This window comes from Procambarus clarkii, chromosome 56, assembly GCF_040958095.1.
Source record: "Procambarus clarkii isolate CNS0578487 chromosome 56, FALCON_Pclarkii_2.0, whole genome shotgun sequence".
Classification (NCBI taxonomy): domain Eukaryota; kingdom Metazoa; phylum Arthropoda; class Malacostraca; order Decapoda; family Cambaridae; genus Procambarus; species Procambarus clarkii.
The window spans coordinates 18,790,973-18,804,021 of record NC_091205.1 but is presented as its reverse complement, the minus strand read 5'-3'; the positions used below and the strand labels follow the sequence as shown (position 1 = coordinate 18,804,021).

Genomic DNA, 13,049 nt, shown 5'->3' with positions numbered 1-13,049 from the left:
TCGTCTTCGACTCGCAATCGGGGATCCTGGTTTCGATTCCAGAACGGGACAGAAATAGTTTGACACTTTTTTTTCATCTAATGCCTCTGCTCCCCCTAGCAGTTAACAGGTTAATAGGTAATTGTTGTAGGGTTGCATCCCAGAGAAGGTCAGTAATTTGATACTGAGAGGACCTCGATACAAGCCGTATATTATATATATATATATATATATATATATATATATATATATATATATATATATATATATATATATATATATATATATATATATATGTGTGTGTGTGTGTGTGTGTGTGTGTGTGTGTGTGTGTGTGTACTCACCTAGTTGTACTCACCTAGTTGTGTTTGCGGGGGTTGAGGTTTTGGCTCTTTGGTCCCGCCTCTCAACCGTCAATCAACAGGTGTACAGGTTCCTGAGCCTACTGGGCTCTATCATATCTACACTTGAAGCTGTGTATGGAGTCAGCCTCCACCACATCACTTCCTAATGCATTCCATTTGTCAACCACTCTGACACTAAAAGTTTTCTAATATCTCTGTGGCTCATTTGGGCGCTCAGTTTCCACCTGTGTCCCCTTGTGCGTGTGCCCCTTGTTTTAAATAGCCTGTCTTTATCTACCCTATCAATTCCCTTGAGAATCTTGAATGTGGTGATCATGTCCCCCCTAACTCTGTCTTCCAGCGAAGTGAGGTTTAATTCCCGTAGTTTCTCCTCGTAGCTCATACCTCTCAGCTCGGGTACTAGTCTGGTGGCAAACCTTTGAACCTTTTCCAGTTTAGTCTCATCTTTGACTAGATATGGACTCCATGCTGGGATTGCATACTCCAGGATTGGCCTGACATATGTGGTATACAAAGTTCTGAATGATTCTTTACACAGGTTTCTGAATGCCGTTCGAATGTTGGCAAGCCTGGCATATGCCGCTGATGTAATCCTCTTGATATGGGCAACAGGAGACAGGTCTGGCGTGATATCAACTCGCAAGTCTTTTTCTTTCTCTGCCTCCTGAAGAATTTCCTCTCCCAGATGATACCTTGTATTTGGCCTTCAGGTTATCTTCAGGCCTCCTGCTCCCTACACCTATCTTCATTACATTACATTTGGTTGGGTTAAACTAACAACCATTTGTTCGACCATTCCTTCAGTTTGTCTAGGTCTTCTTGAAGCCTCAAACAGTCCTCTTCTGTCTTAATCCTTCTCATAATTTTGACATCGTCCGCAAACATTGAGAGAAATGAATCTATACCCTCCGGTATATATGAATCTATACATTTACATATATCAGAAACAAGATATGACCGCGTACAGAGCCCTGTGGGACTCCACTGGTGACTTCACGCCAATCGTGATAAGGTGCTCCCTTATCCACTGGAGCACCTTACCAGCTACACCTGCCTGTCTACACCAGCTACCGTGTGTGTGTGTGTGTGTGTGTGTGTGTGTGTGTGTGTGTGTGTGTGTGTGTGTGTGTGTGTGTGTGTGTGTGTGTAAATCACGAAAATTAACACGTGATGAACAATTTGACAGTGTCAGACCACAGAGGAATGATTGAAACATGAATTTCCTTAAGTACTTTCGTATTAAATAATACATCTTCAGAAGAATGAAGATGAAGATGATAATACATCCTTCTGAAGATGTATTATTAAATACGAAATTTACTTAAGGAAATTCGTGTTTCAATCCTTCCTTCGTGGTCTGACAATGTCATTGTTCATCTCGTGTTAATTTTCGTGATTTACACACACACAATTTTATATATATATATATGTCGTACCTAGTAGCCAGAACGCAGTTCTTGGCCTACTATGCAAGGCCCGATTTGCCTAATAAGTCAAGTTTTCCCGAATTTCAATATTTCTCATTTTTTTTCTTATGAAATGATAAAGCTATTCATTTCATTATGTATGAGCAAATCTTTGTTAAAAATTGAGTTAAAACTAACGTAGATATATGACCGAACCTAACCAACCCTACCTAACTTAACCTAATCTAAACTAAACTAAACTAAACTAACGTAACTAAATAATTTATGTTCTTAATATAAAAATAATATTTAAAATAAACCAATAGGAAACAATTTATTGAAAATATCGAAAATCACTCGGCCTATTAGGCAAATCGGGCCTTGCATAGTAGGCCGAGAAGTGCGTTCTGGCTACTAGGTACGACATTATATATATATATATATATATATATATATATATATATATATATATATATATATATATATATATATATATATATATTGTGACGATAATCTCCTTCAAGAGATTGAGCCTGCTCTTCCCTCCAAAAATACGTCGCTACAAATCTATAAAACTAGTATGGAAGAAAAATCCAACAACGACAACACCAGCAAGGTTTGCCAGAGCGCAAAACGTATGCAGCCAGGAACACCTGCTCCACCTCAAACCGCCAAACTACCTGTCTTGTCGCCGGCTCCTCGCTGATTGGCTGCGGGTCCAGCTGCAACTGCACTCTACCCACCATACTACTTGATGTCTGGGGCCGCCACGACCTCAGTCTTCAGAATATCCCGTGCTTTCGACAAGTTAACACGTCTCGTTGGTAGACTAAGCCCCAGGCTTACGTGTACTAAGAGAAGTGATAGCTTGAAGCCAATATTCCTGCACCTATTTACTTTGTTTGTCATACACTGGTTATTTGCTCACTTGTCTTAACATAACTTTTCATTTTACCATTTGATTATTCTTATTACTTTGATTGATTGATTTTATTATACGAATTTGTATGTCCATTTTATTCATGTTTTGCTTTCTTTAACGTAATTAAAATTTCATTGTTAAAATTTACTTGTGTTTTGTGTGTCTTCTCCTTACCTTACCACAGACGAAGTTCCAGATTTTCTATTTTTTTTTTCTATATGTGACGAGGCCATACCCTTAGCTTTTGAACAGCCGAACACCAACGCGTTACCGTCACAATATATATATATATATATATATATATATATATATATATATATATATATATATATATATATATGCGAACAAGCCTGAATGGTCCCCAGGACAATATGCAACTGAAAACTCACACCCCAGAAGTGACTCGAACCCATACTCCCAGATGCCACGCAACTGGTATGTACAAGACGCCTTAATCCACTTGACCATCACGACCGGACATAATGAGGTGATAGCCGAGGCTATTTGAACCACCCCACCGCCTTAGTTATATATATATATATATATATATATATATATATATATATATATATATATATATATATATATATATATATATATATATATATATATATATATGTACGACACACTGGCAGGTACCATGCTAATTCTCTCACAAGAAAGACCAGCGGCCAAAACGGGCAAGAAGAGACATTCCCGGCCGTAATAAAACAAATGTTTACCCACCACGTTGTTGAGTTAACATTTTTGTGGGCGCGGGTGGTTCATCATTAGCTGGTGGCGAGCGTGGCCCCGCTCGCTGCTTGGTCTACACCTTCCTGTGCTCAGCTGTGTTCCATCTTGGTGCTCGTAGAAAGTACACTCCTGTCTGCCGGGTTCATTGCGCAGTTTTGTTTTTTTTAATTGGCGAGGTTAAGATTTTAACAAAAAGGAATTAGCATACATCAACTTCTCCCTATTGTTGCTTGTGCTTGCGCACGTACGCGCACACCTGCGACTATCCCCTGCCACTAAAGAAATTACGCAACAAGTATAAATTTTGCTTTCTGGACTTTCTTCATTTTATGTTTGGCTAAAGGGCTTCATGCTGGGGATGTGTATTGGAGGTGTATACACACACTATACACCATGTAAGGGTGTATATAGTGTGTCCTGTATGACTTTTCATACACCTTCCTAGAGTTGGTCCTAACTTTGCATGTGCCTGCAATACAGGATTGTCACAGGTTGGCCTTCATTAAAATATGTTAATTAGATGAAGCATTTCAGCGCTCGAGGTGATCCCTGGAGACGACGGGGACTGTCCCAGCTTGTCCCTCATGGACGGAGATGACCGTCTTTGCTAAGTGTGGCAAATCCTTACTGTCTCACCACAAATCTCCCGTCCTAATGCTGTATAATTTTAACTGTATCACTGTTGTCAGAATGTTTCATCAATAGATAATCCATATCTATCTCTCAGCGATACTACGGTCTACTATCCTGGGCGCTGGGAGAAACCATCCGTCTCTCAGCAATGAGACAGTTCCTCCCGTGTTGGTGTTGTTTTTGTTATAGATTCAGCTACTTGGAACAAAAAAGTTGCAAGTAGCACGGGGTATGGTGAGCCCGTAGTGGACTTACCTGGCCGAGGAGCGGGGCTGTAACTTGTGTTGCTCCCGTGTGTGAGAGCACAATAAGTAGAGTAGTGAGGTGACCAATCGTTCCGTCCGACAGTGGCCAGGTACACAAGTGGGCCCATCACTCCCCGGGCACTGCAACCCTCATTACCCAGGCCATTTAGGGCATTAGCTGGTGAGTGAGGGTCGGGCGGTGCTGGTGTCGGGTTCCTCTGTTTGGGGACCCCGGGCCCTGGGTAGTGCCCGGGGTAGGGGCCCCGAGACCCACCCTAGACGGAAACATTTGCTACTGCTCCCTCCTCACTCCAATCTAGCGACTCTGGTGACAACAGCCGGCAAGTTAGCAGTGTTTCAATTTATAGCGGATTGTTATTATCAGTGAACTTAATATTTATACCAATACTGATCATAATATACCATCATTCTGCTGACAGCATGACGGAGTTGGAGCACGTCACTACTTCGGAGAAGACTGAAGACAATAGGAGGTGGAGTCAGATGGCGCCTCTATCATGCGAGTGACAACACCGCGTGGTCAGCTGATCTTACAGGTGGAGTGCCTGCTCCCAGCGACTCGAGGCACGCCGCGGCATGAACATCAACCTCATAGCAACAAGGCACAAAATGGACAACTTCAGATGATTCTCCAAATGAAAAAAAAAAAAACTTTTACTATCTTCATCAGACAAGGAAATAACTTGTAACATAAAACAAATTGCTAACACTTTCCGCAAATGGTGAGTGTCTTACAATGATGGAGTCTTAGTGAAGCTTGGCGTAGTGTAGAACCTGCCCGCCTGAGAAAACGCTCAAGACGGTGCACAGGTACTCTCCTGGTGCCGCTGGTGTGCAACATTACCGTGCTGGTTACTAAGCAACAACTCAAACTGCCACCCGACCCCGTCACCCACAGGGCGCAGGCGCCACACGACCCTCATCTGCTATACAGCACTCGTACACCTGGCATATCGTACATTAAACTACGTCAAGCAGTAGATATGTACTACACGCGGTAACCATGGCGACTACCTGCGCACACGGCAACCATGGCGACTACCTGCGCACACGGTAACCATGGCGACTACCTGTGCACACAGTAACCATAGCGACTACCTGCGCACACGGTAACCATGGCGACTACCTGCGCACACGGTCCGCAGTAATGGGAAACATTACCAGTTAAAGGAGAGGAGAATCAACAGGACCTGTGGTGTTCTAGAAAAAATAAATAAATGTGTAAGATAATAAAGAGAGCCTCACTTGGCCTCGTGTGGCAGTATTATAATGGTGTTCAGATTATTAAAGGACAGCAGGGAGGCGCAGATGCGCGCACATCCTGTTCAGTGTTCGTAGCTCGCTGTGCTCTCTCGCTTACCCCGGTAAGTTAATTGTTACAAAAACTCCTTCAACACCAGACGTAGAGATTGCTGGCGGTGAGTGACGCGCGGGGGCGCGGTTCCCAGGCTCCCGCGCGCGCACGCGCGCACACACACAAGGTGGCCGTCACCAGCTGGGGGGAGGGGTAGGGGGGGGGGTGCATGACCAAGTGCTCAGGCAGATGGTGCCACTTGAATCCTGTGTGCACGCCTCGTCTCCCCCCACCTCAACCACCTTAGCTACACAACACACACACACCTCACCTTAGCTGCACAACACACACACCTCACCTTAGCTGCACAACACACACACCTCACCTTAGCTGCACAACACACACACCTCACCTTAGCTGCACAACACACACCTCACCTTAGCTACACAACACACACACCTCACCTTAGCTGCACAACACACACACCTCACCTTAGCTGCACAACACACACACCTCACCTTAGCTGCACAACACACACCTCACCTTAGCTACACAACACACACACCTCACCTTAGCTGCACAACACACACCTCACCTTAGCTGCACAACACACACACCTCACCTTAGCTGCACAACACACACACCTCACCTTAGCTGCACAACACACACACCTCACCTTAGTTGCACAACACACACACCTCACCTTAGCTGCACAACACACACCTCACCTTAGCTACACAACACACATACCTCACCTTAGCTGCACAACACACACCTCACCTTAGCTGCACAACACACACCTCACCTTAGCTGCACAACACACACACCTCACCTTAGCTGCACAACACACACACCTCACCTTAGCTACACAACACACACACCTCACCTTAGCTGCACAACACACACACCTCACCTTAGCTGCACAACACACACACACCTCACCTTAGCTGCACAACACACACCTCACCTTAGCTACACAACACACACACCTCACCTTAGCTGCACAACACACACACCTCACCTTAGCTGCACAACACACACACCTCACCTTAGCTACACAACACACACACCTCACCTTAGCTGCACAACACACACACCTCACCTTAGCTGCACAACACACACACCTCACCTTAGCTGCACAACACACACCTCACCTTAGCTACACAACACACACACCTCACCTTAGCTACACAACACACACACCTCACCTTAGCTGCACAACACACACACCTCACCTTAGCTGCACAACACACACACCTCACCTTAGCTGCACAACACACACCTCACCATAGCTACACAACACACACACCTCACCTTAGCTGCACAACACACACACCTCACCTTAGCTGCACAACACACACACCTCACCTTAGCTGCACAACACACACACCTCACCTTAGCTGCACAACACACACCTGTTACGATATATCGTATCGTGTTATTTCATCGCATAAAGGCACGATTATTTAAGTCATACGTTCATTATTACAGGAAGAACGAGGTTAACAACCATGGAGGTCGTTAACGGTCAGCACGGTATGGCTCGCCCGGTGGCGGGAATTTCTGTTAGCCAATCAGAACCACCGGGCGAGGTAACGTGTGCTGGCCGGAGCATGTGGAGAGACAGACATCTACTCCCCTTCATTGAGTCAACAGACTGTCGTCGCGTTTGGATGTGTGACCAACGGACCCAACTGTTAGTGTGCTCCACCCGCATGAAGGAAGAGGACCTCGAGGCATGGTCGACGTTCCTGAAAGTTATGGAAGATAACAGCTTTGAGATTTAGAGGTCGGCGTGGAGGTAACGCGCTGATTTTCCTGATAGCGGTACAAATTGCAGGAAAGTAGATGATTTATAAGTGGGAAGATCAATCGTACAAGAGACGTCCGTAGCATGGTCGTTGTATCTCTCTCTCTATATATATTTAACTGTACTTGTGTACAATGCACACATATATATATATATATATATATATACATGTAAAATATTGTATATAAGGTGATTAGAGATATATCACAATATATCCATGATGAAGTTTTATACCATCTTATTTTCTTGTCCTTTGTCAGACCTCAGCACAAAGTGTGTCGCACCTGACAACAGGTCCGGCTGAGGCTGACACCTGTTCAGATTCATGTACCTCGTTGTAGTACAACGAAGCATTAGGATAAACATTCAGAATAAACCTAAATTAAATGTGTTGGGTTGTCAACAGTTCGATCCCAACAGTTGGCGCCAGGTCTGGTCATGTTAGCGCCAGGTCTGGTCACGTTGTCGCCAGGACTGGTTACAATGTCGCCAGGACTGGTTACGTTGTCGCCAGGACTGGTTACGTTGTCGCCAGGACTGGTTACGGTGTCGCCAAGACTGGTCACGTTGGTGACAGGGCTGGTCACATTGGCGCCAAGACTGGTCACGTTGTCGCCAAGACTGGTCACGTTGGCGCCAGGTCTGGTCACGTTGGCACCAGGTCTGGTCACGGTGGTGCCAGGACTGGTCACGTTGGTGCCAGGACTGGTCACGTTGGTGCCAGGACTGGTCACGTTGGCGCCAGGACTGGTCACGTTGGTGCCAGGACTGGTCACGTTGGTGCCAGGACTGGTCACGTTGGCGCCAGGACTGGTCACGTTGGCGCCAGGACTGGTCACGTTGGTGCCAGGTCTGGTCACGTTGGTGCCAGGACTGGTCACGGTGGTGCCAGGTCTGGTCACGTTGGTGCCAGGACTGGTCACGTTGGTGCCAGGACTGGTCACGTTGGTGCCAGGACTGGTCACGTTGGTGCCAGGACTGGTCACGTTGGCGCCAGGACTGGCCAAAACAGATAAGAGTACTAGGTTGAAGATTAAAGACAATAGCATGAACAGGAAGGAAGATAAAAGCACGAATAAACATAAGAGTAAAAGACAAGACCAAGACAATAGGAACAACAACCATAACAAGATGAGTATGAAGGAGAAGAAGATAGTGAGGAAGTGCCAAGAGGTTAAGGAGAGTGTACGGAGGACGTCAAGATCTCCCCCTGGTGGCTGACTGACCTCCTCCGTCAGGTCACGAGAAGAGACAGTAACTGACAGCATCTAAGTAACCATCTGACGGAGAGTCTCACTCTAGTGTACACAGCTTACAGCCACCGCTGCCTCCCGTCATCCCTCGCTCACCAACACCGCCTCAAAACATTACTCGAAACATTACCCGCACAACGGGAGAAGGAAAACAATTGAAGAGAGCGAGGCTCTCGAACGCAGGTTCGAATCCTTGACACGGCCCTTGTGGATTTGTTCAATTGAAGAGAGCGTTACAGCATTATACCCGCCCACGTCTGGCCCCAATATTGAACACACTCAACATGACGGGAAAATAAATAATTCCGGGAAATTTCAGAGAGAATACATATTAGACGTCGAGGTAATGGTGGTGCGGGAGACAAATGGTGTGTGCTTGTTGACCGGCAAATTCACGCACCGTCAACACACAAACAGTAGAACATATGTAAATACCAGCTAGACTTTCCTTCCGTCAAACACACAAGTTAAACCCAGAACAAAGGCCCAAGACAAGCGCATTGTTTAAGTTTAATTATAAAAGTGTAGACAAATAAAGTGGGTGCAGTGCGGGGAAGGTAAACAGTAAGAGTACATATATGTTGAGGCACTCGTGTCCTGCCTGCCCCGACCTGTGTCCTGTGTCCTGCCCCGACCTGTGTCCTGACGCGACCTGTGTCCTGTGACCTGTGTCCTGCCCCGACCTGTGACCTGTGTCCTGCCCCGACCTGTGACCTGTGTCCTGCCCCGACCTGTGACCTGTGTCCTGCCCCGACCTGTGACCTGTGTCCTGCCCCGACCTGTGGCCTGTGTCCTGCCCCGACCTGTGACCTGTGTCCTGCCCCGACCTGTGACCTGTGTCCTGCCCCGACCTGTGACCTGTGTCCTGCCCCGACCTGTGACCTGTCTCCTGACCCGACCTGCGACCTGTCTCCTGACCCGACCTGTCTCCTGACCCGACCTGCGACCTGTCTCCTGACCCGACCTGCGACCTGTCTCCTGACCCGACCTGTGTCCTGCCCCGACCTGCGACCTGTGCTCAGGAACCTGCGTCCAGCCACTGTGAGTAGCCTGCGTCCTACCATCATGAGGAGCCTGCGTCCTATCACAGTGAGTAGCCTGCGTCCTACCATCATGAGGAGCCTGCGTCCTACCATGAGGAGCCTGCGTCCTATCACAGTGAGGAGCCTGCGTCCTACCATGAGGAGCCTGCGTCCTGCCACCGTGAGGAGCCTGCGTCCTGCCACCGTGAGGAGCCTGCGTCCTGCCACCGTGAGGAGCCTGCATCCTGCCACCGTGAGGAGCCTGCGTCCATCCACCGTGAGGAGCCTGCGTCCATCCACCGTGAGGAGCCTGCGTCCATCCACCGTGAGGAGCCTGCGTCCATCCACCGTGAGGAGCCTGCGTCCATCCACCGTGAGGAGCCTGCGTCCATCCACCGTGAGGAGCCTGCGTCCTGCCACCGTGAGGAGCCTGCGTCCTGCCACCGTGAGGAGCCTGCGTCCTGCCACCGTGAGGAGCCTGCGTCCTGCCACCGTGAGGAGCCTGCGTCCTGCCACCGTGAGGAGCCTGCGTCCTGCCACCGTGAGGAGCCTGCGTCCTGCCACCGTGAGGAGCCTGCGTCCATCCACCGTGAGGAGCCTGCGTCCATCCACCGTGAGGAGCCTGCGTCCATCCACCGTGAGGAGCCTGCGTCCATCCACCGTGAGGAGCCTGCGTCCTGCCACCGTGAGGAGCCTGCGTCCTGCCACCGTGAGGAGCCTGCGTCCTGCCACCGTGAGGAGCCTGCGTCCTGCCACCGTGAGGAGCCTGCGTCCTGCCACCGTGAGGAGCCTGCGTCCTGCCACCGTGAGGAGCCTGCGTCCTGCCACCGTGAGGAGCCTGCGTCCTGCCACCGTGAGGAGCCTGCGTCCTGCCACCGTGAGGAGCCTGCGTCCATCCACCGTGAGAAGCCTGTGTGTGTGGCTCCACCACTGGTGGTGGCAGGTGTGTGGTGCTCCACCACTGGTGGTGGCAGGTGTGTGGTGCTCCACCACTGGTGGTGGCAGGTGTGTGGCTACACCACTGGTGATGGCAGGTGTGTGGTGCTCCACCACTGACAAATAAACTCGTCTCACGACCTGACAACAACGACTGAAAATGTCTGATCGTATCCCTTCCAAATGATGACTCTTGGAGGTGTTAAAGCATCAATAAAGATGAACTGAACAAAGACCCTTATCACACCACGTCAGAGAGGTCAGCGAGACCTGACAATCGGTTCCCTTCACCTTCAGAAACCATCACCATCTTGGGTACATCTGGACGGCTAACATGTATATGTATATATGATTATAGTAGAGGTTTATAGATAAGGGAAGGCAGCCGGAGTCTCCCTCGGCCACCATGGGGAAGGCAGCCGGAGAGTCTCCCTCGGCCACCATGGGGAAGGCAGCCGGAGAGTCTCCCTCTTCCACCATGGGGAAGGCAGCCGGAGAGTCTCCCTCGGCCACCATGGGGAAGGCAGCCGGAGAGTCTCCCTCGGCCACCATGGGGAAGGCAGCCCGGGAGTCTCCCTCGGCCACCATGGGGAAGGCAGCCAGGGAGTCTCCCTCGGCCACCATGGGGAAGGCAGCCCGGGAGTCTCCCTCGGCCACCATGGGGAAGGCAGCCCGGGAGTCTCCCTCGGCCACCATGGGGAAGGCAGCCCGGGAGTCTCCCTCGGCCACCATGGGGAAGGCAGCCCGGGAGTCTCCCTCGGCCACCATGGGGAAGGCAGCCCGGGAGTCATGAGGTGACACAGGCAGGAGGGAGAAAGGGGGGGCAGACAAGTGTGGCCTAGCCTCCCTCACACCCTCCTGGCCCCTCACACACCCTCCTGGCCCCTCACACACCCTCCTGGCCCCTCACACACCCTCCTGGCCCCTCACACACCCTCCCGGCCCCTCACACACCCTCCTGGCCCCTCACACACCCTCCCGGCCCCTCACACACCCTCCCGGCCCCTCACACACCCTCCCGGCCCCTCACACACCCTCCCGGCCCCTCACACACCCTCCCGGCCCCTCACACACCCTTCCGGCCCCTCACACACCCGGCCCCTCACACACCCTCCCGGCCCCTCACACACCCTCCCGGCCCCTCACCCTCCTGGCCCCTCACACACCCTCCCGGCCCCTCACACACCCTCCTGGCCCCTCACACACCCTCCTGGCCCCTCACACACCCTCCTGGCCCCTCACACACCCTCCTGGCCCCTCACACACCCTCCCGGCCCCTCACACACCCTCCCGGCCCCTCACACACCCTCCCGGCCCCTCACACACCCTCCTGGCCCCTCACACACCCTCCCGGCCCCTCACACACCCTCCCGGCCCCTCACACACCCTCCCGGCCCCTCACACACCCTCCCGGCCCCTCACACACCCTCCTGGCCCCTCACACACCCTCCCGGCTCCTCACACACCCTCCCGGCCCCTCACACACCCTCCCGGCCCCTCACACACCCTCCCGGCCCCTCACACACCCTCCTGGCCCCTCACACACCCTCCTGACCCCTCACACATCCTCCCGGCCCCTCACACACCCGCCTGGCCCCTCACACACCCTCCCGGCCCCTCACACACCCTCCTGGCCCCTCACACACCCTCCTGGCCCCTCACACACCCTCCTGGCCCCTCACACATCCTCCCGGCCCCTCACACACCCTCCTGGCCCCTCACACACCCTCCCGGCCCCTCACACTCTCTACTCATAACTCAAGAAAGGGGCCTAACAGTTGAGTGGACAGCGCTTCTGATTCGTAATCCCGAGGCTCCAGGTTCGATCCCCGGTGGAGACGGAAACAAATGGGCAGTTTCTTTCACCCTTATGCCCGTTACCTAGCAGTAAATAGGTACCTGGGAGTTAGACAGCTGCTACGGGCTGCTTCCTGGGGGTAACAAAAATGAGGCCTGGTCGAGGACCGGGCCGCGGGGACGCGAAGCCCCGAAACCATTTGAAGATAACCTGGAGATGACGCAGGTGTTATCTGCTCACCCGTCCAAGTGCTCAACCGTGCTGTAAAAGGCGACCATCTTAACTCCCTGTCCCTCGTCCCTTCCACGCCTGCTCCGTCTAACCTCTCATATATCCCGCTTTCTTTGACTGATCTTTAATTGGGTTTCCTGCCTATCCCGACCCTCCTCATGCGCGAGACCCTTGTCCTGATTAAAGAATATTGTTTCAGAGCCTTTCATATCCCAGCAGAGCCTCCTGGCACATGTGTAGTTACATGTGTAGATCACGGGTATGGGGGTGGGTACAGGTAACTATATTTACCATTAAAACAGAGCGCTGGTAAGGCGAGGCAGCGCTACCAGTCCCTCAATATGCTGCTCCCATTTATACCTCTGCCCGATAACGTTGCTGCTCAGTCACGAGGCTGTC

General features: G+C 50.8%; 1 protein-coding gene across 1 annotated transcript; it reads right to left on the bottom strand.

Annotated features, from left to right (window-relative positions):
• Nucleotides 1–7,787: 7,787 nt before the first annotated feature.
• On the bottom strand, nucleotides 7,788–11,389 carry LOC138353187 (mucin-5AC-like). Its single transcript, XM_069306060.1, has 3 exons — nucleotides 10,929–11,389; nucleotides 9,604–10,554; nucleotides 7,788–8,409 (listed from the first exon to the last, which is right to left on the bottom strand). Exons 1-3 carry the CDS (start codon nucleotides 11,387–11,389, stop codon nucleotides 7,788–7,790), a joined length of 2,034 nt encoding a protein of 677 aa, XP_069162161.1.
• Between the last annotated feature and the right edge of the window lie 1,660 nt (nucleotides 11,390–13,049).